This window comes from Trematomus bernacchii, unplaced genomic scaffold (genome assembly GCF_902827165.1).
Source record: "Trematomus bernacchii unplaced genomic scaffold, fTreBer1.1, whole genome shotgun sequence".
NCBI lineage: Eukaryota > Metazoa > Chordata > Actinopteri > Perciformes > Nototheniidae > Trematomus > Trematomus bernacchii.
Window position 1 is genome coordinate 862199 of NW_022987671.1, and position 24080 is coordinate 886278.

A 24080-nucleotide genomic window follows, 5' to 3' on the forward strand; every position below is an offset into this window, starting at 1 on the left:
CGGAGCTAACGGAGATTAGAAGCTGTTTCAACAATAAGGAGAGGGAGAGCTCTCTCCTGTCGGACTGAGAGAGATAACGTCAGCTCAGGGAGGTAAAGGACTGAGTGGTTAGATTCTAAACTTTAGTCTAAGTTATCTCAGTGGGTCTCAAACGGTTTGGTCATCTATGTAAACAAATATCTCCATCTATGTAATATTAGTTGTATGTATTTGCACTAAAGTCCCTAATATATTTGTAGAAAGGCAGGAAATGGAATTAAATTGAGAAAATGTTTCATTGCGGAGGACCCCCTGTTTGGACTCCCACTTCTCAAACCAAAGTTACACCCTTGCTGGGGTGTACGTGTACGGTTTAACCATGTCCTGGATGTAGGAAGGGCCAGATCCATTCGCAGCATGGTACGCAAGTATCAGTGTCTTGAAGTGGATTCTAGCAGTTACTGGAAGCCAGTGAAGTGAGCGGAGGAGCGGGGTGGTGTGGGAAAATGTTGGAAGGTTGAAGACCAGACGAGCTGCTGGTGATCAGTCATCGTTCTTATGTTGAACGTGAATACATTTACTTTGTAAGTAATCATGGGAAGTATTTCTTCTTTCATAGCAATTTTCCTTCATACTTTCTTGCCGTGAAATAGGTCTTAAATTCTATTCAAAGAGGTCTTAAAAAGTCTTACATTTGAGTTGGTGAAACCTGCAGGAACCCCGTTTGAGAAAAAAGTCTGAATTCTGAGAAAAGTCTGAATTCTGTCTTTGATCTTGGAATTCGTAGAAAGAAGATTCCTGACTTCATTGTTTTTCTGGATATTCCTACGGGGAAACAAAGTTGGAATTCTTGGAAAACAATGCGAACTCTGAGAAAAGAAAATCTGAATTCTGCGGAGACATTCGGAAGTCTGACACAAAATTACCACTCAAGAAAAAAAGTGAATTCTGGGAAAACCTTTTGAAAACGTGTTTCCCAAATGTGAAAGGAAATCTCCGACATCAACCCATACAGTGACTGCAATTGAGGCCTTGCTGTTGTATGTCTTCCAAAGTTGCAGTTGACATTGATATTTGTGCAAAATGTGATCTCACTTCAATTTATCCTAATAGATATTTGTTTATAAATATTATAATTAGCTTGTTTAATATTGAGTTATAGCTTAAAAAAAAGTATTTTGAGATGTCATGAATCAGTTCATCTTTGAAAATGTACATTTAACTGTCTCAATGTTTTCAATGTAATGATCGACAATCCTTTTCTTTTTTAGAAGCAAAGTAAAAGACATTGATACTTTAATAGCCATTATTTTAGAAATTCCCCTTTTTCCTACAGAGCGCATTTATGAAATTGTCTGAGTTTGTTCCTATAAAAGAAACAGATTTCATGAGAGGGGCATGTCACATCCTCTCATATGGATCACAGGATATGATTCCATTAGTTTTTATGATATTTGCAAATAACGTCCCAAAGATTTGATATAATTTCGGCTGTTTTTTCATCATCAGTCTCACCTCATTGTTCTGAGCAGAGAATATGGACTGCTACCATCTCATGGAGACGCAATCAAGTCAGAGCAAAAAAGTTGGTATTCTGAGAAGAAAAAACGTGAATTCTGGGAAGAAAGTTGTAATTCTGAGATTAGAGACAGATTAGAGACATGTTCTTCTATATGAAAAAAATCATCTGCATTTCTTCACTTTCAGCAAAGCGAATGATTTCACCTCGTCTTCATTCCTGTGGTTTATTTCAGGTGCGTCACAGATTGATGAATCACTGATGATGAAGCTGAGACACCAAAACATCCCTTTAACGAGCTAAATACTAAATACTAATTGTTTTCTACGGGAGAGCAGCAGAACATGTGACTTTATTTTTTTCTTCTTCATGGTCTGACCAAAAGTGAATTATTTTTTGAAAAGTCGAAACTTTGAGAAAAAAATATGGAATTTTTTGAGAAAAAGTTGGAATTCTTTGAGAACATTTTTAAGACGAAAAATCGGTATTTAAGAAAAACGTTGGCTTTGTTCTTGGAATTCGTAGAAAGAATCCTGACTTTTTTTTTTTATTCTAAGGAGAAAAAAAAATCTGAGGAAAAAAAATCTGAATTCTGGGAAGAAAGTCAGAATTCAGAGAAAATCAACACCAAAAAACATCTGCATTTATTCACTTTGACCTCTTCTTCATTCCTTCAGTATATTTCAGGTGCGTCACAGATTTGTGAATGACTGATGATGTCATGGGAAGATGAGCAGGATGCTGAGACACCAAAACCTCCCTTTAACTCTCCCTCTCTCTCTCTCTCTGTGGTGCTCCACTTTCTCTCTGTCTCTCTCTCTCCCTCCCTCTCTCTCTGTGTGGTGCTCCACTTTCTCTCTGTCTCTCTCTCTCCCTCTCTCTCTCTGTGTGTGGTGCTCCACTTTCTCTCTCTCCCTCTCTCTCTCTCTCCCTCTCTCTCTCTGTGTGTGGTGCTCCACTTTCTCTCTCTCCCTCTCCCTCTCTCTCTGTGTGGTGCTCCACTTTCTCTCTCGAAGGCTCTCCACTTCCTCTGACAGAGTGTTTGTGGTGCGATGCGTTCAGGGTTTATGGCTCTCTGCCCGTACAGTATGAGTTCACAGTAAAACAGAGAGAGGGGGGGGGTTCTGCAGACAGGAGGACGGCGAGGAGGAGAATCATCGATCCGGATGAGAGGCATTCATTCTGCTGAAGTCATGGCAGGAGGTGACTCTTTAACTCGAGGGATGTGTGTTTCTGAAGGCGGGCGCTGACTATTTTGGACACAATATGATTTTATTTGCGCACTTCCTCGTGAGATTCTGCAGATAAATGGCTCATTTTTCACAATATTTTTTTGGCAGACCACCACATCTCTGTTCTTTCTTCTTTTAATATATCCAAATATTAGAAATCAACCCATCTGAATATTAGTATGCCATAAGGCTACCAGTATGCACATATTAGTGTGCTAGGTTGGAAATATTTCAACAGTTCTTTAATAACAATTTGCCTCATTTTGATATTAAAAAATATTTTTTCTGACAACTTTTAATGCAAATATAAAAACCTTAAAGTGAGTTTGATAGTGATATCTATTCCTTAACATGTACTCTTTTCTTCATTAATAAAAGGCAGATATTTTGCTTCTCAGACAAACCTAATTAAACATAGATTTGATGTCCTGTCTAAAATTCACATTTAATTTCACATTTATCAGCATATTTAATAAACGTTTTGTTTCTAAAACCAAGCCCAGCTTTAGCAGACCTGAAATCTGAGAGGGATATCAAAAATAAATGCACTAATAAGTAACAAATATTTTGATTTGGAGTTTTTTGCAGTAAACTGAGTATATTTTGCTGTACAGTGAGTATATTTTGTAGTACAATGAGTATATTTTGCTGTACAGAGGGTATATTTTGCAGTAGTGAGTATATTGGGCTGTACAGTGAGTATATTTTGCAGTAGAGTGAGTATATATTGCAGTACAGTGAGTATATTGGGCTGTATAGTGAGTATATTTTGCAGTAGAGTGAGTATATTGGGCTGTATAGTGAGTATATTTTGCAGTAGAGTGAGTATATTTTGCAGTACAGTGAGTATATTGGGCTGTATAGTGAGTATATTTTGCAGTACAATGAGTATATTTTGCAGTACAATGAGTATATTGGGCTGTATAGTGAGTATTCTTTGCAGTAGAGTGAGTATATTTTGCAGTACAGTGAGTATATTGGGCTGTATAGTGAGTATATTTTGCAGTACAATGAGTATATTTTGCAGTACAATGAGTATATTGGGCTGTATAGTGAGTATTCTTTGCAGTAGAGTGAGTATATTTTGCAGTACAGTGAGTATATTGGGCTGTATAGTGAGTATATTTTGCAGTAGAGTGAGTATATATTGCAGTAGAGTGAGTATATTGGGCTGTATAGTGAGTATATTTTGCAGTAGAGTGAGTATATTTTGCAGTAGAGTGAGTATATTGGGCTGTATAGTGAGTATATTTTGCAGTAGAGTGAGTATATTGGGCTGTATAGTGAGTATATTTTGCAGTAGAGTGAGTATATTTTGCAGTACAGTGAGTATATTGGGCTGTATAGTGAGTATATTTTGCAGTACAATGAGTATATTTTGCAGTACAATGAGTATATTGGGCTGTATAGTGAGTATTCTTTGCAGTAGAGTGAGTATATTTTGCAGTACAGTGAGTATATTGGGCTGTATAGTGAGTATATTTTGCAGTACAATGAGTATATATTGCAGTACCGTGAGTATAGTTTGTAGTACAGTGAGTATATTTTGCAGTACAATGAGTATATTTTGCAGTAAAGTGAGTATATATTGCAGTACCGTGAGTATTGTTTGCAGTACATTGAATATATATTGCTGTATAGTTAGTATATTTTGCAGTAGTGAGTACTTTTTAGGCAAAGCGCTACATAAATCCCATGTATTATTATTATTATTTGTTTTAAGACAGAAGGTAAAGAGTGAATTCAGAGACTCCCCCCCCCCCCCCCCCCGAGGAGCTGGTTATTGATCGGCCTCGTAGGTAGTGATTGGACGAGAGTGGATCGTTTCCTCGCTGCATTAGAGTCCATTACTGCCCGCACCCCGGAAACACAGAGGCATCCTCAAAGAGAAAAAGATTCTTCTTGGAAAAGCTCCGACAAAATGATTCAGAGTTTACCATCAGAGACGAGAAGGAAATCATTCACACTCTTATTTATCACTTTTTAAAGCCATTTTTCACTCTATTTGAATCCATCCCCATTTAGCTTCCATAGGCAGAATGTAAACGCTTTATTCTAATGAAGTTAAGAGTTCAATTTAAAACATCCGGTACTTGCAACATAATCAAAGCAATCATTTATGTAGTAGGCTATGTGTTACGTTCCCTCCTGGACTAGGGGAACCAAAGGGAAGTTACAAAATATAAAATAACAGGGAGAGAGAAAAAAGGAGAGGAAACTGATGAAGCCACAAGATGGTCTTTTAATTAATTAAAGTAAACAGGGCTCACCAGCCAATTCGCAAACTTACGACAAACCAAAACAACTTTCTCATAAAAGGGAGACAATCGGGGGGAGAGGGAGAGAGACACACACACACACCCACACACAAGCACACACACACACACAAGCACCCACTACGGCATGTAACACTATGTATAAAATTAAGCTATTGTTGTTAACAAATATACATAAGTAAACTAAGAAATGTCCGCAAAGCTGCTTCAAACTTGATTTTATTGGGTTATAAAGCAGTTCTCAAACAGTTTTGCAATAATGTAAATGTTTAAATATGTTTTCAGTGAAGGAGCCAACCCAGTACACATGTTATTTGTGAAAAATAAAGTGAGAGAAACTTCCTCTGTAGGGAACACAGGGACTTTAGCCTCTGCAGACCATTTACATGCACTAAAAACTACACAGTCTCACAAGAAAATGTGTAATAGCTACCCGGGCAAAACGTAGTATATTCACAAATAACCCTCTCAAGACGTGACATGAGCCGCTTTCACACCAAGTACTTTGCCGTACTTAGTTCCCAGTACTTAGTCCCAGTACTTAGTCCCAGTACCTAGTCCCAGTACTTAGTCCCAGTACTTAGTCCCAGTACCTAGTCCCAGTACTTAGTCCCAGTACCTAGTCCCAGTACTTAGTCCCAGTACTTAGTCCCAGTACTTAGTTCCCAGTACTTAGTCCCAGTACTTAGTCCCAGTACTTAGTCCCAGTACTTAGTCCCAGTACTTAGTTCCCAGTACTTAGTCCCAGTACTTAGTCCCAGTACTTAGTCCCAGTACCTAGTCCCAGTACCTAGTCCCAGTACTTAGTCCCAGTACTTAGTCCCAGTACTTAGTTCCCAGTACTTAGTCCCAGTACTTAGTCCCAGTACTTAGTCCCGGAACTGTCCTAGTAAATCGCGTTCACACCGGAATAAATCCCTGAGGGAGGATTACGCAAATGAAGCCGCTGACGTCACTTCTTCTTCTTCTGCTTCGGGTTTACTGGCAGGCCGCAAACAACTTCACGGCGTGGCAGTAAATCGCCACCCGAAGTCCCGGGTAAATCGCCAGAAGCGCAGACACCTCCTCATCACTCCACCGCTCCCACGTTTTATTTTGGTTGCCATAAGCTAGTCTCTCTCCGTTGGTAAGATGGACTAATGCTAATGCTAATAATGCTAATGCCAGCAAATAAAATGGCGGCTTCACAAAACCTTTTGGGAGTTTTACGGGGCGTGGTTTGCAATTCGCCCAGCCAATCAGAAATGGGAACCTTTTCCTCCCCAGGAAAGTACCTGCTCTCTAGCAGGGACTATCTGGGGGTGAAAAGGTTCTCATGAACTAAGTTCTAGTTCCGGATTCTTTTGGTGTGAATGCAAAATCCCAGGAACTATCGGAACTGTTCCTGGGAAAAGTACTCCGGTGTGAAAGCGCCTATGGATACAATATCTTGTAAAAAAAAACATGGAGCTCAAATAATCTTCGTAATATCTATCAAACTATGGATCAAACACATCCACTGGACGTATATTTTAAAAGTACAATCTAAACTTCTCGCTAGAAATGTAATCAAAAAGCGTTTTAACGGCCAAACTATCGTACAATTTAGGATTTTCCACTCAAAATAAATCGGGTGTCCGCCATGTTTTTCTTTCTCACTGGGAAAGTTTGTGATCACGTGACACGGACACCGGTCATTAGAAATGAATAGGAAACTATATTGTATCCATGTCACGTCTTGAGAGGGTTATTTGTGAACTACGTTTTGCCCCGTGGACCAACGTCGCTATTACACGTTTTTTTTGTGAGACTGTGTTGACTAAAACCTACAGAACTACAGGAGAGGGAAAACAACAGCAAACATAGGGCCTCTTTAAAGAAAGTGATCATCAGGGAAGTTTCCTGCTGATATCTGCTGGTAAAAAAAGGTTAAAGCCACCGCCCTGCATAACGATGGCATTTGAAGCCCAGCAGGTGACCCTTTTTTTGGGTGTGTGTAAATCTGCTCCTCCTCTCTTACAGCTGTGCAGAAATCACCTCCTCCATCACAATGAGGGATAATAATGTGAGATAATGGTCTCCTCCCCAGGGGGAAAGGGGTGTTTTCTGCAGGAGAAAGACGGCTTTTTTTATTTGAAACAAGAGAATTATGATGCTGTACAAACTTAAGCAGTATCAAATTGATAAACAAAAATATAATTGACTTACAAATTATATATAAACAAATGATCTACCTAATTTACACTTATTTAATCCCTTACAGCGGAGGATGACTGCTCATCATCAGAGGCATTCAATTCAATTCAATTCAAAGGTTTTATTGTCATATACTCAAAGCTACAGTGAAGAAATGGCAATGAAATTATTCTGACCTGAGCTCCTCCAACAAGGCAACATATATAATAAAATACAAAAATACAAAATGAAAAGTAGCTAGTGCAAGAAGTCCATACATGTCAATAAAATATGATGTACAAGAACAGAATATGAAATGAAATAATGCTAATTAAGACAAAATTAAATACGGTTTATTGCGGTGATAACTATTTATATAAATGAGTAGGCTATATTGCCGATGAACCATTTAAACCCCTTTAGGAGGACCCCTTAAACCCCAGATTGCTGCCTCGGTAAAAGAGGCAGCAAAGCCTTGGTTTGATTGATTGATTGAATTGATTGATTGATTGATTGATTGATTGATTGATTGATTGATTGATTGATTGAAAAGTTTATTAACAGCTTGTATATTGGGTACAGTACAGTACAGCTCTGGTGCATACAAATAAAACAACAATTTAAAAAACACAGATAGCGAACTATTATAGAGTGTTCTTAAAATAGTTCGCTATCTGTGTTTTTCATTTTCATTTTACTTTGATGTATGCACCACGACACCAAGTCAAATTCCTCGTTCGTGTGAAGCTACCTGGAGATAAACCTGACTCCGATTCTGATTCGGTAAAAGGGGAGGAGGATGAAGAGGAGGAGGGAGAGGAAGAGGGAATCCTGCTGCGATGCACGGAGGCTGTGAGGAGACGCTCCCCGGGTCTCCGGAGCTCACGAGGCGGGTCCAAAATCCGCAGAACCGCCGGGGGGATCCGGGTTTCCATCTGTACTTCCAGGAAAACACAGCATAGCTCCGGCTGCAGGAGAGAGGCTCGGTTCGGTGTCCACATCCCGGCGTCATCTCACAGAAGCATCGGCGGTGGTGCTGGATCCTCTGGCGGGTTGCATCTATGCTATATATTCTCCACTTTTCATTTTATCATGAGCACAGAGGAGGGAGAGGCGTGTGGAGGGGAGGAGGTGAAGGGGGGCGAAACCCTCCCTCACAGCCACACCTGGGGGGAAGGAGAGCCTCACGGTGGCGGGGAAAGACGCCTGAACCCCGGGGAAGAGAAGGAGGAAGAGCCGGGTGAGGAAGAGGAGGCCCGGAGCTGCAGGGATGCATGTGACGGGGGGCATTTCTCCCGTGAGGAAGAGGAGGAGGAAGTGGGGGTTTTGAGGGGGAGATCGTGCAAGGAGCAGACGATGCATTCAAACAGCAGCAGTGAGACCTGCATCCCGACCCCCAGCTGCAGGATCTGCTTCCAGGGAGCCGAGCAGGTACAATCTGCTGTTTCTGTCACATGCAAAGTACTGGTGGTGTGAAGGTGGAGAGTAACTAAGTAGATGTACTCAAGTGCACTGTGGAGGTACTTCTACTCGAGTATTTGTACTTCCTGCTACTCTTAACTTCACATTTTTTGCTTTGAACTCCACTACTGGACATTTATCTGACAGATTAAGTTTGGAGATTGTATTTAGAATACAAAATATAATCAACAAGTAGTTTATCATGTCAAGATACACTTTAAAGATTACATTCAATACACAGTGAAACAAACATCAATAAGTAATTCATCATGTTTTTTAAATAGATTAACTCTCAGTTAGAATAAGGGGGTGATTTCATCCAGTTAGGGTTAGGGGATGGAAACATGGATGGGTTCATACATTTTAATACGTTTCAAAACAGAATCCTGACTAAACTTCCACACATGTCTGTGTCTTGCTGCTCTGATTTTAGTTATAGTCAAAAACATTGAACATTTTAGCTATTTCTAACTAAAAAATGTTCTTTAGTTTTGTATAAATGAGGTCTATTGACACTAAATGCCATAAAGAACCGAATAAAGAACAGCTCGCAGTGATACTTAGACATGTATTTGGCTTTAGAGGTGTGACACACATTTGGCAAAAGCTGCATAGTTGTGTGGATAAACTTTATTGATCCTTGGTGGAAGTCACAAGCTACCTGTCTATATATATATGTATTTAGTAAGAACAACTCTACTACGACTAGCTGCAACATTAAGTGATAAACACATCAATGCATCAATACTTATAATCCAATAACTCAACATGTGTATTACTTACTGCTAACCTACTTTACTAACCTGTTAACCTGTAGCAGAGTCATTCTAAACATTGAATTCACTACTTTAGCTAAAGATTTGGTGAAAGTTGGCTTTAATTGAATGAAGGTGCTGCATGGTGATTGGCTGCTGCTGCAACTCACCTGCTTTCACAACTCGCTGGAAACGTTTCTGATTGGATGGATAATAATAGAAAAAGAGCCAAAGTAAATGTGAAGATGTAAACCTGTAATGTTATTAAGAGTTACAACATAAAGTGTAGAGAAGGACCTTGGACTGACTTCAGCGCCGTGGAGAGAGCATACTTCTACAGGTGGAAAGTAATCAGTACAGCAGTTCAGAGTTTAAGTACAAGTACATGCTGTTATACTGTTAACTGTTTGTACCTTTAATCTACTTTTGCACAACTCACTTATCCTCTGTGTATATATATATATAACATACGTACAATTAGGGCTGCACGATTTGTGGAAATAATCTAATTGCGATCTTTCTGACAGATATTGCGATTGCGATTTGCGATATTTATTTTTAACCGACCCAACGGAAGTTTATTGTAAAATGCGGCCATATCTCCGGCTAGGAAGGTCGCATCAACGTGCTCCCGTCTCTAGCACCCCACAGCCCGAGCTACGAGTGAAAGAACTAAACTTACATTAAACTTCCGTTGGGTTGCTTTAAAGTCAAGCTTCAGTTTAAGATCCACCCTGTAATAGAAACATGTGATGGAGCCTTACTAACCTGACTCAGACGGTTTCACCAAACCATCAGGAAAGCTCCATTGGAAGCCATTTGGAAAAGTATTTCAAAAATACTTGGCAGGTGATTGGATCAATCTGTCTATCACCTACTATCATGGGCCACTTCTGATTGGTTAACAATGACTGGTACATGTGGAGCACAGCACTTCTGATTGGTGTGGATGAATGACACACAAGAAGAACAACATTTTTTTTTTACAATTATAATTTATATTTATTTAAAGGCCGTTGACTTTAGGGAAGGCTGTGGCTCAGTGGGTTAGTGTGCTGATCTTCGAATCAGAGGATAGCAGGTTCAAGTCCCACTGCTGTCAGCATGTCGTTGTGTCCCTGAGACACTTCACCCCAAATTGCTCCACAGTACTGAATGTGTGTTAGTCGCTTTGGATAAAAGCGTCTAACAAGTGACATGTCATGTGATGTAATGTTGACTGATTGAATTAAAAACACACAAGAAGTTAAAGCAAGAAGCTTCAGTAAGAATGCTATAGCAATTATTAAAATAAAATGTATATATTTATATAAACACACATACAATGAAATAAAACTAAATTAAATGAACTTAAATCAAAACAAGTTTTTTAAAATAATATATTGGACGTGGAGTAAAATAAAAAATTAAAATATTTCTATAAACACAAGACATTCAATTAAAATGTTCAATAAGATAACATATATTTAAACAAAAGAGGTTAAATAAGAGTTCGCAATAAAAATATATAATTAAAAATATATATTTATATTAACATAAGGAGTTAAAATGTAATATCTAATACAAATAAAATAAAACAGGAAAAAAACTATACAAAATGTAAGACTGTGCAATAAAAAGACTGAATTAAATACAATTATATATATATATACACAGTAGATATGCCCATACACTACAGTTCTCCAATGGATTCACAATGAGAGGTGGAGGAAATCCCTGAATCACGGTCTCAGTGAATCATCAGTCTGTGAGTCCTCCTGCAGACGGTGGACAGACAAACGGTCACTCCGTCTCTGAAACCTGAAACTCTGCAGGGTGCTTTTCTGTCTCGTGACAGCATGAGGGACGGCTCGTCCTGCAGGAAGGAGAGCAGGCAGTAAACGCTAAGTGAATATCCTGTCCTCTGAACGTGGGCTACAGCCTATTAGCACACTTAATCTAATCTCTGCGTCCGGGGCCAGACTAATATCTGGATTTTAGAGTTCCCTTCTTACGCAATTACCTGCACATTGGTGACTTGCAACATTCTCTTGCGCTGTTTCATATTGTTGTATGTCTATTCATGTTGCATTATTGAAGGAGCCTGGGACTTAAGATTGTCATTGCCATATCTACTCTGTAGCATACGACGATAAAGCCTTTTAATCTTAAATCTTGAAGGCCGAGCTCCACCTGTTATCAGGGAGAATGTAAATATTCATTTATGAGCAGAGAAAGATGTTATCTAAGTCCAGTAAATCAGCATGTGAAGTCATGTGACCGTGCTGTAGTTCCTTTATAGCCCAACATTAGCCTCTTTTAGCTTAGCGGTGGTGACGTGAAGTCATGTGACCGTGCTGTAGTTCCTTTATAGCCCAACATTAGCCACCTTTAGCTTAGCGGTGGTGACGTGAAGTCATGTGACCGTGCTGTAGTTCCTTTATAGCCCAACATTAGCCACCTTTAGCTTAGCAGTGGTGATGTGAAGTCATGTGACCGTGCTGTAGTTCCTTTATAGCCCAACCTTAGCCGCCTTTAGCTTAGCGGTGGTGATGTGAAGTCATGTGACCGTGCTGTAGTTCCTTTATAGCCCAACATTAGCCACCTTTAGCTTAGCTGTGGTGACGTGAAGTCATGTGACCGTGCTGTAGTTCCTTTATAGCCCAACATTAGCCACCTTTAGCTTAGCTGTGGTGACGTGAAGTCATGTGACCCTGCTGTAGTTTCTTTATAGCCCAACATTAGCCGCCTTTAGCTTAGCGGTGGTGACGTGAAGTCATGTGACCGTGCTGTAGTTCCTTTATAGCCCAACATTAGCCACCTTTAGCTTAGCTGTGGTGACGTGAAGTCATGTGACCGTGCTGTAGTTCCTTTATAGCCCAACATTAGCCACCTTTAGCTTAGCGGTGGTGACGTGAAGTCATGTGACCGTGCTGTAGTTCCTTTATAGCCCAACATTAGCCACCTTTAGCTTAGCGGTGGTGACGTGAAGTCATGTGACCGTGCTGTAGTTCCTTTATAGCCCAACATTAGCCACCTTTAGCTTAGCAGTGGTGATGTGAAGTCATGTGACTGTGCTGTAGTTCCTTTATAGCCCAACCTTAGCCGCCTTTAGCTTAGCGGTGGTGATGTGAAGTCATGTGACCGTGCTGTAGTTCCTTTATAGCCCAACATTAGCCACCTTTAGCTTAGCGGTGGTGATGTGAAGTCATGTGACCGTGCTGTAGTTTCTTTATAGCCCAACATTAGCCACCTTTAGCTTAGCTGTGGTGATGTGAAGTCATGTGACCGTGCTGTAGTTTTTTTATAGCCCAACATTAGCCACCTTTAGCTTAGCGGTGGTGACGTGAAGTCATGTGACCGTGCTGTAATTCCTTTATAGCCCAACATTAGCTTGTTACTTCAGAAATCATAAAGTGTTATTATGTGAAGATTATCCTGCTGAACAAAACGTCTATGAATCATAAACATTGAGATTATTTTGTGAAATAATCATATGGCTCCTTTTTGTGGCGGGAACCAGGGAGATGTTGCCTTCAGGGTCCACTTTGTTGGCCTCTACAATCCCCAAAAAGTTGTATGGTTCATCAAATGTCCCCTCAGATATCCAGAAGCATTGAAATCCTCCTTCTCTTCTCTTTAAACCTCACAGCTTCAGTGGAGAGCCGCCCTAACTCAGTTAATTCAAGTGAAAGCCTCTGAGGTGCTCTTAAACCCACAAGGTTAATATGACATGGTGAAAAACGATCTGCCTGACCGCTGACCTTAATACACTTTTAATACTCCGCTCACTGCCCGGCAGTAATGGCCGCCTGAGGAATGCCTCCAGGAAGAAAGCATAGATATGGTTTTTCATGATTTATGTCGCGCTGCATCTGGACGTGTTGTAGCTGCAGAGAAATGATCATTGAACTGAGCGATGCTGGTGAACAAGGCGTGGATTTTATTTGATGAATGAGCCGCTGGGAGGAAATGCCAAACTGAGGCATGAAGGCAAGGATCCCTGGATGATGAGAAAGTTGTGACACGTAGACCTTAAGAATTGGATTTAAGATTAATATTAAGAAGATGGTTCCACTATCGACCCAACAGCAGATTGTTTCCGTCTGTTTCTCTTAAGATTTTGTCACATCTACTCCAGCGTGTTTAAGACAAAGAGCATTTACAAAAATAAGAATAAGGCGCCTGAAATGCAGACCTTTTGAGACTAAACTTGTTTGTTATTCATTTATCAATAAAGGTTTTTTTAAATCACAATCAGGGTTCGTTGAATGCTTTTCAGATTGCCAATTAAAAAACATGCAGTTGAAGCTTTGTTCAATTTCCTAATCAGTTGTTAATATGTGTTTGTGACATACATATGTTATCCTTCCTGTTGTCCTCCCATCTAATGTGACCCTTTCCAAATGTCTTTAATGTCAGAATAAGTTAATCTTTTATTTAATTGCCACAGAAATGAAGATTTACAAAAAAATCTACGTGTGTTTTATCCAAATTCAGTCAAATTCCCAGGTCAAATTTCACCCACATTTCACGGGAAGAAAACACAAAGGTTAACGATTAAAGAAATTCTCTCTCCATCATTACGTGTTAATATCTGACCTCTGACCTCTGACCTGCTGCAGGGCGCCCTGCTGAACCCGTGCCGCTGCGACGGCTCGGTGCGCTACACCCACCAGACCTGCCTCCTGAAGTGGATCAGCGAGCGCGGCTGCTGGACCTGTGAACTCTGCTGCTACCGCTTCAGCGTCATCGCCATCAACACCAAGAACCCCTGGCAGGTAAAAGCACTGAGGGCGGGGAGTGAGGAATTATTAATAATTGTACTTTATTTGATGTACAATTATGATGAATGAGCATGTAATAAAACATTTATATAAATAAGTACAAATATGCACTTTAACATGTAACAGGTTGGTTGATAATGGACGTTTAAATAATGAATTAGGAATCATTGCCATTATATGATCTCTGGGTTTTTTTTACGACTTTTTTTTACAGCCGTTTGAGGTTACCGTTTTCTCCCACCGAGCATCCTCTCTGAATTATTATAGAGACATTAACAGATGATTGTTTTTACAGTGCATTGATTTATGCTCAGAAATATTCACAGTGGAGGAAAACCGGCACGGTACAAAACGGACACAAAATATACCCTCCTGCATCTGTCAGAGTACTTCTTGCTAAATGATTCATCTAAATTACAAACACATCCACATGTAGAGGTGTATTTAACACAACATTGACTCAACTAAATTAGTAGTAAAGATGCAGTTAAGAATACATTTTCTATAAAAGCATCTATCTATTAGTTATGATGGTTGTTTTCTTGATGAAGACGTGGTGTTTCCTCTTCAGTTTGGATTCCTTCAGTCCTTGTTTCCTCCCAAGGCTGAACAGACAGAGCCTCCTGCAGCTCAACATGTCAGGATGGTTTCATTATCTGAGGAACATTCAGGCCTTTTCATATCTGTTCGCTCCAGATGGGACTTGAGTCACTGGCAGAATGAACAAACACCCTCAGCCTAAAAGTATTTTTCTCGGAAATAATCTCTGTGCAGTTTCACAATCCACAATGTTCTGATTCTGAGTTTTAAAGAGTCCTCTCCTGCTGATGTCCAGGTGTATATCAGTATGTAGTGTCTCTACTTTAAAGAGTCCTCTCCTGCTGATGTTCAGGTGTATATCAGTATGTAGTGTCTCTACTTTAAAGAGTCCTCTCCTGCTGATGTCCAGGTGTATATCAGTATGTAGTGTCTCTACTTTAAAGAGTCCTCTCCTGCTGATGTCCAGGTGTATATCAGTATGTAGTGTCTCTACTTTAAAGAGTCCTCTCCTGCTGATGTCCAGGTGTATATCAGTATGTAGTGTCTCTACTTTAAAGAGTCCTCTCCTGCTGATGTTCAGGTGTATATCAGTATGTAGTGTCTCTACTTTAAAGAGTCATCTCCTGCTGATGTTCAGGTGTATATCAGTATGTAGTGTCTCTACTTTAAAGAGTCCTCTCCTGCTGATGTCCAGGTGTATATCAGTATGGAGTGTCTCTACTTTAAAGAGTCCTCTCCTGCTGATGTTCAGGTGTATATCAGTATGTAGTGTCTCTACTTTAAAGAGTCCTCTCCTGCTGATGTTCAGGTGTATATCAGTATGTAGTGTCTCTACTTTAAAGAGTCCTCTCCTGCTGATGTTCAGGTGTATATCAGTATGTAGTGTCTCTACTTTAAAGAGTCCTCTCCTGCTGATGTCCAGGTGTATATCAGTATGTAGTGTCTCTACTTTAAAGAGTCCTCTCCTGCTGATGTTCAGGTGTATTTCAGTATGTAGTGTCTCTACTTTAAAGAGTCCTCTCCTGCTGATGTCCAGGTGTATATCAGTATGTAGTGTCTCTACTTTAAAGAGTCCTCTCCTGCTGATGTTCAGGTGTATATCAGTATGTAGTGTCTCTACTTTAAAGAGTCATCTCCTGCTGATGTCCAGGTGTATATCAGTATGTAGTGTCTCTACTTTAAAGAGTCCTCTCCTGCTGATGTTCAGGTGTGTATCAGTATGTAGTGTCTCTACTTTAAAGAGTCCTCTCCTGCTGATGATCAGGTGTGTATCAGTATGTAGTGTCTCTACTTTAAAGAGTCCTCTCCTGCTGATGTTCAGGTGTATATCAGTATGTAGTGTCTCTACTTTAAAGAGTCCTCTCCTGCTGATGTTCAGGTGTATATCAGTATGTAGTGTCTCTACTTTAAAGAGTCCTCTCCTGCTGATGTTCAGGTGTATATCAGTATGTAGTGTCTCTACTTTAAAGAGTCCTCTCCTGCTGATGCTCAGGTGTATATCAGTATGTGGTGTCTCTACTTTAAAGAGTCCTCTCCTGCTGATGTTCAGGTGTATATCAGTATGTAGTGTCTCTACTTTAAAGAGTCCTCTCCTGCTGATGTTCTGGTGTATATCAGTATGTAGTGTCTCTACTTTAAAGAGTCCTCTCCTGCTGATGTTCAGGTGTATATCAGTATGTAGTGTCTCTACTTTAAAGAGTCCTCTCCTGCTGATGTTCAGGTGTATATCAGTATGTAGTGTCTCTACTTTAAAGAGTCCTCTCCTGCTGATGTTCAGGTGTATATCAGTCTGTAGTGTCTCTACTTTAAAGAGTCCTCTCCTGCTGATGTTCAGGTGTATATCAGTATGTAGTGTCTCTACTTTAAAGAGTCCTCTCCTGCTGATGTTCAGGTGTATATCAGTATGTAGTGTCTCTACTTTAAAGAGTCCTCTCCTGCTGATGTTCAGGTGTATATCAGTATGTAGTGTCTCTCACAGTGATATGGTTCTCTCTCTCTCTCTCAGTGGCAGTCCATCACCATCACGCTGGTGGAGAAGGTGCAGATCATCGCGGTGTTTCTGGGCTCTCTCTTCCTGGTGGCCAGCATCTCCTGGCTGCTGTGGTCGGCTCTCAGCCCGCAGGCCGTGTGGCAGCGCCGCGACGTGCTCTTCCAGATCTGCTACGGCATGTACAGCTTCATGGACCTGGTCTGCGTAGGTGAGTCTGAAACCAGTCTGCAAACCATTCTGTGTCATGACTAGGCAAACGAGCATGAACCCAAAAGCATGACTCGACACACAAAGTACAAAAGAAAGTCTTTACTGAAAAAAGGGCACTATTTGTACAACAGAAAATCGCTCCGTGGAGGTAACAGGTAAATAACAAAAAACACTCTAGCACTAGTTTCAAAAATGCAAAAGGGTAAAGTATAATCCAAAACTCGGCTGTTTTCATAACAGGTGACCTTTAATGTTTGTCCCAGGTTTGATCGTCCATGAGGGGGCGGCGGTGTACAGCGTGTTCTTGCGCTGGCGGGCCGTCAACCTGCACTGGGACGTCCAGAGCTACAACAAAGCCAAGGACCTGGAGGAGACGAGCACCGGCCAATCGGCACTCTCCCCCAGGACGCTGTGGTTACCATTGACTACCTTTGCACCCGATGGCCCTTTACGCCCCGGCACCCAGCTGGAGGTCCAGCCATGGAGCTGCCTCTGTTTGGGGCCCTTTTGCCACCCCCGAAACCCCCTGAGGCGGGACAGGGACTCGGGGCAGGAGGTCATCCGGGTGACGTCGGTGTGACACCAGGCGGGATTTATGCTCCTGATGGTTTTCACTGGGGGGCAACTGGGCAGTTTCATCATCTTTCTCATCATGGATTTACTACATTTTTTCGCAGATCAACCAGATGTCTTGAAAAATGTGAAACGGTCCCCAAACGATAGGATGTTACCGCTGTTTGTCCCCAAGATAAGACTAAAGCCAAGTATATATTTATATAGTCTTAAAGTTACAACTGGCCCTTTGAGTGCAACCATAATGCTGATGTGGCCCGGCGATGAAATGGAGTTTGACCCCCCTGCTCTAGACCATCGTGCAGAGATTGTAAGATTAACAACGTGTGACCATTTTCATTATCATACAACTCATCAGGGTTTAAGACGGCACGATTGGCTGAAGGAGAGTTCATCAAAGCACTATAACCCTTACATTTGGCTAAAATGACCATAAATGATTGGGTAAGGCTGATTTGAGGAATCTTTTTAACGCTTTTGCATCGTTTGGCACCAGGTCAGATACGTAAGAGCTTTAAGAAAGTGTTACTGGGACAATAATTTTGAAGAAGTATTAAAGGAAGTTGCCACATGAATACGGCATTAAAGGTGGGGTAGGTCATTTTGGAGAAACCGGCTCGAGATCGCTAGAATTTGAAAATACACAGCCGGAGAAAATCTGCCACTTCCTTACAGAGCCCCTCCTCCAACACACACAAACGCGCACATGACCAATGAGGGCACGAGATAAGTTTGTGCACAGATGGAAGGCTGACAGGCAGGTAGGCCATCCAGTTATTTTAGCCGGGCCGGCTCAGATGATTGGTCGTGCTTTTTACAGCGCCACGGCTTCCACAGATGAAATGTTTTTATGGATCTCTTGTCAAAGCACTTCAGATATTTATTGCTATCGGGATGTGAAGAACATTCCATGGAATATAACAACAAGTGTATCTCGAGCCGGTTTCTCAAACTTACCTACCCCACCTTTAAATTGAGATGTTCTGCAAAATCTTAGTTTTTAAAGCACTGTAGTCTCCTATAGTCCCATTAAAAAAGAAGGTTCTTTGAAAGCTACCCGTTATAACAGTAAGCATTTAAACATAATCATCTTCAATTCAGATCAACCAGATGTCTTGAAAAATGTGAAACGGCCCCTAAATGATGGGATGTCTCCGCTGTTTGTCCCCAAGATTATACTAAAGCCAAGTTCTGATCAATTATAATCTGATTAACAATGAAAAGTATTTCATGATGAAACATGTCCGTAGCCGACATGTCTTATAGTTGTTGTTACTTTTGCTGTTTTTAGAGTTTGAAAAGCTTTGACTTCTTCCAAAACTGCCGGATTCTTGCTGTGTTTTCGGATAATCCTGTTTCGCATTTTGTACGAATAAATCCTACCTTTTTGAGAAACCAGAAGGAAGCAGAATTCAGCGACTAAGACGGATGGCATATGAGCACAAAACAAACAATGCAGGCATCACATCTGGACTCTTTTGAATGTCATTGGAACTCAATCTCAGATTATTTGTGCCAGCATGGATACAGATGTTGAAAATGGTGGATTTGACCCTTTCTTATGCCTTTCTGTTGAGCTTCCAGGAGCCCTGTGTTGTTTGGGAGGGTGTTTTTTGTTGTTGTTGGGGTCTCTGTTCTCGACTCTGGGTCATTTGGGTCGTTAGATTGTTTTGTGCCTTCGGAGGCTTGGTGACGTCTCAATGCGCAGCACAGAAATGACTTGAATGTGACTTTTGCTGTCGGCTGTATTTCTATTTCATTTGAATGTAACATGGATGTAATGTATAAAGAATATTTATATAAATGGAGAGCTCTGTTGGTTATTTACCTGATTTCAGGAAGACACTTTTTTCACACCAAGTCCCAAGGGACAAAATAGGAAATGTTTGCGATGTTGGACAGCAGGAGCTTTGTCTCCCTGTGGGGCTTTTATCTTGAGTAAACAAACTGCAGCTTCTGATGTGATGACATCATCAGTGACAAAATCATCAGCCATGACGTCATGTGGAATGTGATGACATCATCTTTGACATCACAGAGCCTCTCCCGAAAGTATGCAAGTAGACCATACACACGTCATAAGTTACAATGTTTATTTTTTGTCTTTTCTTTTTCAGGAAGGAAGAACGGGACGCCACATGAATGCAGCAGAAGTGCTCCAATCTTGTAATGTAACGTACACACACACACACACACACACACACACACACACACGTTTCCTGTCGTTGCTTAGCGTCTGCGTCGGACCACTCTCGCATGCATCTGCGAGCAGCCAGGGACTTCCTCTGAGGTCTCTTGCGTCTGCGCACGGGGCGAGCGGCATTTTTGACGATGCCAAGCAAACGCAGACAAGCCGCTCGCCCCGTGCGCAGACGCAGGAGACCTCAAAAGAAGTCCCCGATGTGATGTCACCGATGATGTAACCGCATTCTGCATGACATCACCGATGATCTCATCGCACTCAGCATCAGTGATGTCGAAGAGCCTTTCTTCACTGGTGATCACATGACATCATGCAGAATGTGATGACATCATCAGTCAAGTGTCACACCTCTGGTACTCAAATGAACTCAAACCAATGAATTACCCAGTATTCAAAACTACCGATTGAGACTGTCAAAGTATATCAAATAAAGTAAATAATGTCAATACCACTTCAGACCAAATATGTAATCATTTATTGTTAGAATCATCCTTTCAATACATAATACAGCTAATACAGATAGAAAAATGAAATACCAGTAATGTGTCAAAGATCAGTTGCATGGTTGCGTAGAGAAAAATACAACGAGATTTTTATCTTAAGAAAATCAGGTGATCATCAGGAGAAAAAAACAAGGCAAAGACTTACAGTATAAAATGTACAGCCACGTGATTATATAATATTTATATAACATTGCACAATATAGCAAAAAAAAGAAGAGAAACCACACATTGGAAAACAAATGAAGTGTACAGAATATACAACAAGGCACTGTGGAAGAAACCTGCACACGCGTCTTTGGATGGATCTGCCGCCCGCGGAGCTCCAGTGAAATGTTGTAGGAATGTCACGCTGCAAACAATCCCACTGAGCAAGTCTTTAAACTAAAATCTGATCAATTACATCGATAATTCAGACATTATTACTAATAATTGTTCAATAATTGCAGTCTGAGTCACTTGAAGGGGCATTGCGTACTGTTTTAAGGCCTTTAAATTGTGCTACATCGGGAGGGTTTGATGAAAATGACAATTTCGGACTTTTAGTCATATTTTGTGGATTTTTGCATTCAATTATGTTCCATAGAAAGAATCGTCAATGCAGTATAATGCATTCTTATCTAAGGTTAGCACTGTTTTGCAAGTGAAATAACCAAACTTTACAAAGAACAGAAAGAACAAGCCCTAAATATTGATCTTTGGAAGTGATGGATAGGGATAAGGGCAACATGTGGAAAATGTTTTTGAGCTTTGAATTCATGCAAAAAGATAAATAAAGTCAGAATTTGGAGTTTAAAATCTGAGTTTTGAGATTAAAATGAACACAATTGTTATTTCAAATCTCAGAAACAAATCTAATTTCAGAAATTAAAATCACGAATCCTTTTCATACTCTGAATTCCTCACTTAAATTCAGGAAATCTGTATTTTCGAGATCAATATCTGATTTGGTTTCTCCCTTTGCAATTCTTTTGTCAAAAAGCCCTACTTTTTTTTTAGCCTCAAAATCCGAAATTCAAATTCTTAAAAAAAGGTCGAATTGCGAGATAAAAGTCTGAATAATTTTTTCTCTTCGCAATTCTTTGAATACATTTAGAATTTTGAGATCTAAATAATAATTTATCTGAGAATTCTTAGTTTGAATTGAATTCAGAAAAAAAAAGGGTTCAAATTGAAAAGTCAAGATTTTAAAGTAGAAATTCAGTTTTTCTTTTTCTAAATTCTAAATATGATTTTTCCCCATATGGTAGGATATTAAATATTTTTTCCCCCTTTTCCCGCACCTGATCTTCATCACTTTAAATTTGAGTGCTGTTTTCTGGACTGGGAGACAGACGATAAGACTGGGCTTACACGTCAGAAATTAACAGATGTAAAAATAACTCAGAGTTTACATTGAACGACCTGCACAGACGGACACATTCTGCAGTGTAAAAGTACATTTGTAGTTAAAGGGAACCTTCCAGATTCTGGTTACACAGGAACAAGAGTGGCATCAGTTTGATTTCAGTTCGTCCTGCTTCAGTTTGAACAGGCACTTGTGTGTGTGACCTTCAAAAAAAATCATCAACAAATCAACACAATCAATCAAAGAAATGCTTCAGCCGAGTACAGTCGCATATTATTTACAGTTCTTTTTTTAAGAAGGTCAGGTCCCAGAGTTTATCAAAGCAGAGGAAAAGGCTTTAACTATGTTCTCTTTTCTCCATCTTAACTGCTTTCTTTTAATTACATTCAGACATGTAGACGCACCTCTTTTAAAAGTCACAGTCACACACACACACACACACACACACACACACACACACACACACACACACACACACACACACACACACACACACACCCACACACACACACACACACACACACACACACACACACACACACACACACACCACACACACACACACACACACACACACACACACACACACACACACACACACACACACACACACACACACACACACACACACACACACACACACACACACACACACACACAGTAACACAAAGCACCATCCTGCAACAACAGTCCTTGCAGTGCCGCAGCACATTAGCATCAGGAGAAATGAGCGTCCTTTTTTCCAAAACAAGACACATCCACACATCTAGAGTAAATCACGAGAGGATGATACGGTTGTGTGAAACCCTCAGATGGTTTTCTTTGGTCTGACAAAAGTGGAATTTGTTTTACTATCTTATTCAGCTACTGCAGAATCCCAGGAACAGTTTTGATAGGTTATTCCCGTCATGTACTTTTTACAATTGCCTTATTTTTTGGTATCGCTCTTGAACCCAATGTTGCGTTATCTTAGACCCAGAACTTTAGATAACGAGCCGAGTGTTTGAGTCCTTCGTAGCTTCAGGAATCAAATTAATTACTGTAATAAATGCTACTTATCTTTGAAATAAGGATATTGTGGTCAGATTGTCAATATTTACCACCAATAATAACGTTCAAGTCTAATGTTGGGCTATAAAGGAACTACAGCACGGTCACATGACTTCACTTGACCACCGCTAAGCTAAAGGAGGCTAATGTTGGGCTATAAAGGAACTACAGCACGGTCACATGACTTCACGTCACCACCGCTAAGCTAAAGGAGGCTAATGTTCGGCGTGATGACGTTTAGTCGTCTCATTTAGACACCGCCATTTTAAAATCCACCAGTGACGTATTTTATGTCGTAGAACAAAAATCTCTTCAGCTTAACCACAGACCCTATTTCAGGATAACAACCAAAAACACATTCAGAAAACCATTGACTTCCAGGTGAGGGCACAGGAAGTGGTAAAATGCTAACTCATTCCCTGGTTTTAGGACTCATTCCTGGTTACACGACTCAACTTAACTTGTTTGTCAGCATTACGAAGGTTTAAAAAAGAAGTTAGCAACCAAAGAAAACCAGCTTGAAATGGTTGCTAACTCTGTTTAAGGCTCTGATCTCTCAGGTGTGGATGTGTAACGTTTTGGAATGAAACCAGACAAAATCATAACTTTAGCTAATTATCGTTAAGAGCATTGTGGTTTGTCTCCAGCATTCAGAGTCAGTCTTGAGATTTCAAAGATGGTGGTCGGAGTTCACCAGGCGCTGCACTGGCTGCCGTGGCTGCTGACCGACTGACAGTTGCTGTAGCGCTTCTTCACGATCATGCTGATGTAGGCCTTCATCAACTTGGCAATGTCCATGACCTGCAGGTGAGAGAGACAAGGATTTAAGGTTGGTGTTTCTGTTTGCTTCACCTGCATGCATTCAAAGATTCCAAGGCTTTCTTGTCATATGCACAGTAGCTACAGTGTGGGCAGGCTCCTCCAACAATGCAACATAAATATATATAAGATATAAAACCATAGAAAATAATGCAAGATTATGATTTGCCAAGGCAAGTTGGTGCAATCATCTGCTGTTCAATTGAGCTATGACATGTACATATGAGCTGTTGGCTAATTGTAAAGGGATTGGACTCTGCTAATGTTATTTAACAATCTTAAAAACTGTTCTTAAAGGTGGGGTAGGTAAGTTTGAGAAACCGGCTCGAGATACACTTAAGCAATAGCTCACGACAGGCCGTGGTATATGGCCATTATATCACAGTTAAGGGGCGTGGTTCGGCCCGGCTAAAATAACTGGATGGCCTACCTGCCTGTCAGCCTTCCATCTGTGCACAAACTTATCTCGTGCCCTCATTGGTCATGTGCGCGTTCGTGTGTGTTGGAGGAGGGGCTCTGTAAGGAAGTGGCTGATTTTCTCCGGTTGTGTATTTTCAAATTCTAGCGATCTCGAGCCGGTTTCTCAAACTTACCTACCCTACCTTTAATATATATTGACATCAGTTCCTTTGGCAAGGAAAGTTGGTGAACTAATGTTCCGTTCTTTTGAGCTTTGACAAGTGATTTGACAAAGCTAATTCTATC

At 40.6% G+C, this 24080-nt stretch overlaps 3 protein-coding genes across 3 annotated transcripts in view; 2 read left to right on the top strand and 1 right to left on the bottom strand.

Moving 5' to 3' along the window:
* LOC117487470 (GTPase IMAP family member 9-like) overlaps nt 1-24080 on the top strand; it is a 406332-nt gene that overhangs the window by 70509 nt on the left and 311743 nt on the right. The window lies entirely within an intron of this gene.
* On the top strand, nt 8009-18124 carry LOC117487447 (E3 ubiquitin-protein ligase MARCHF11-like). Its single transcript, XM_034136070.1, has 4 exons — nt 8009-8591; nt 13981-14136; nt 16688-16880; nt 17146-18124. The coding sequence occupies exons 1-4, from the start codon at nt 8253-8255 to the stop codon at nt 17460-17462; spliced, it is 1005 nt and encodes a 334-aa protein (XP_033991961.1). The 5' UTR covers nt 8009-8252; the 3' UTR covers nt 17463-18124.
* The window catches only part of LOC117487458 (unconventional myosin-X-like), a 47122-nt gene continuing 45174 nt past the window's right edge, over nt 22133-24080 (bottom strand). The window contains 1 exon segment of the mRNA XM_034136081.1: nt 22133-23357. Within this exon segment, the coding sequence (XP_033991972.1) occupies nt 23247-23357 (111 nt within the window). The 3' untranslated portion in view covers nt 22133-23246.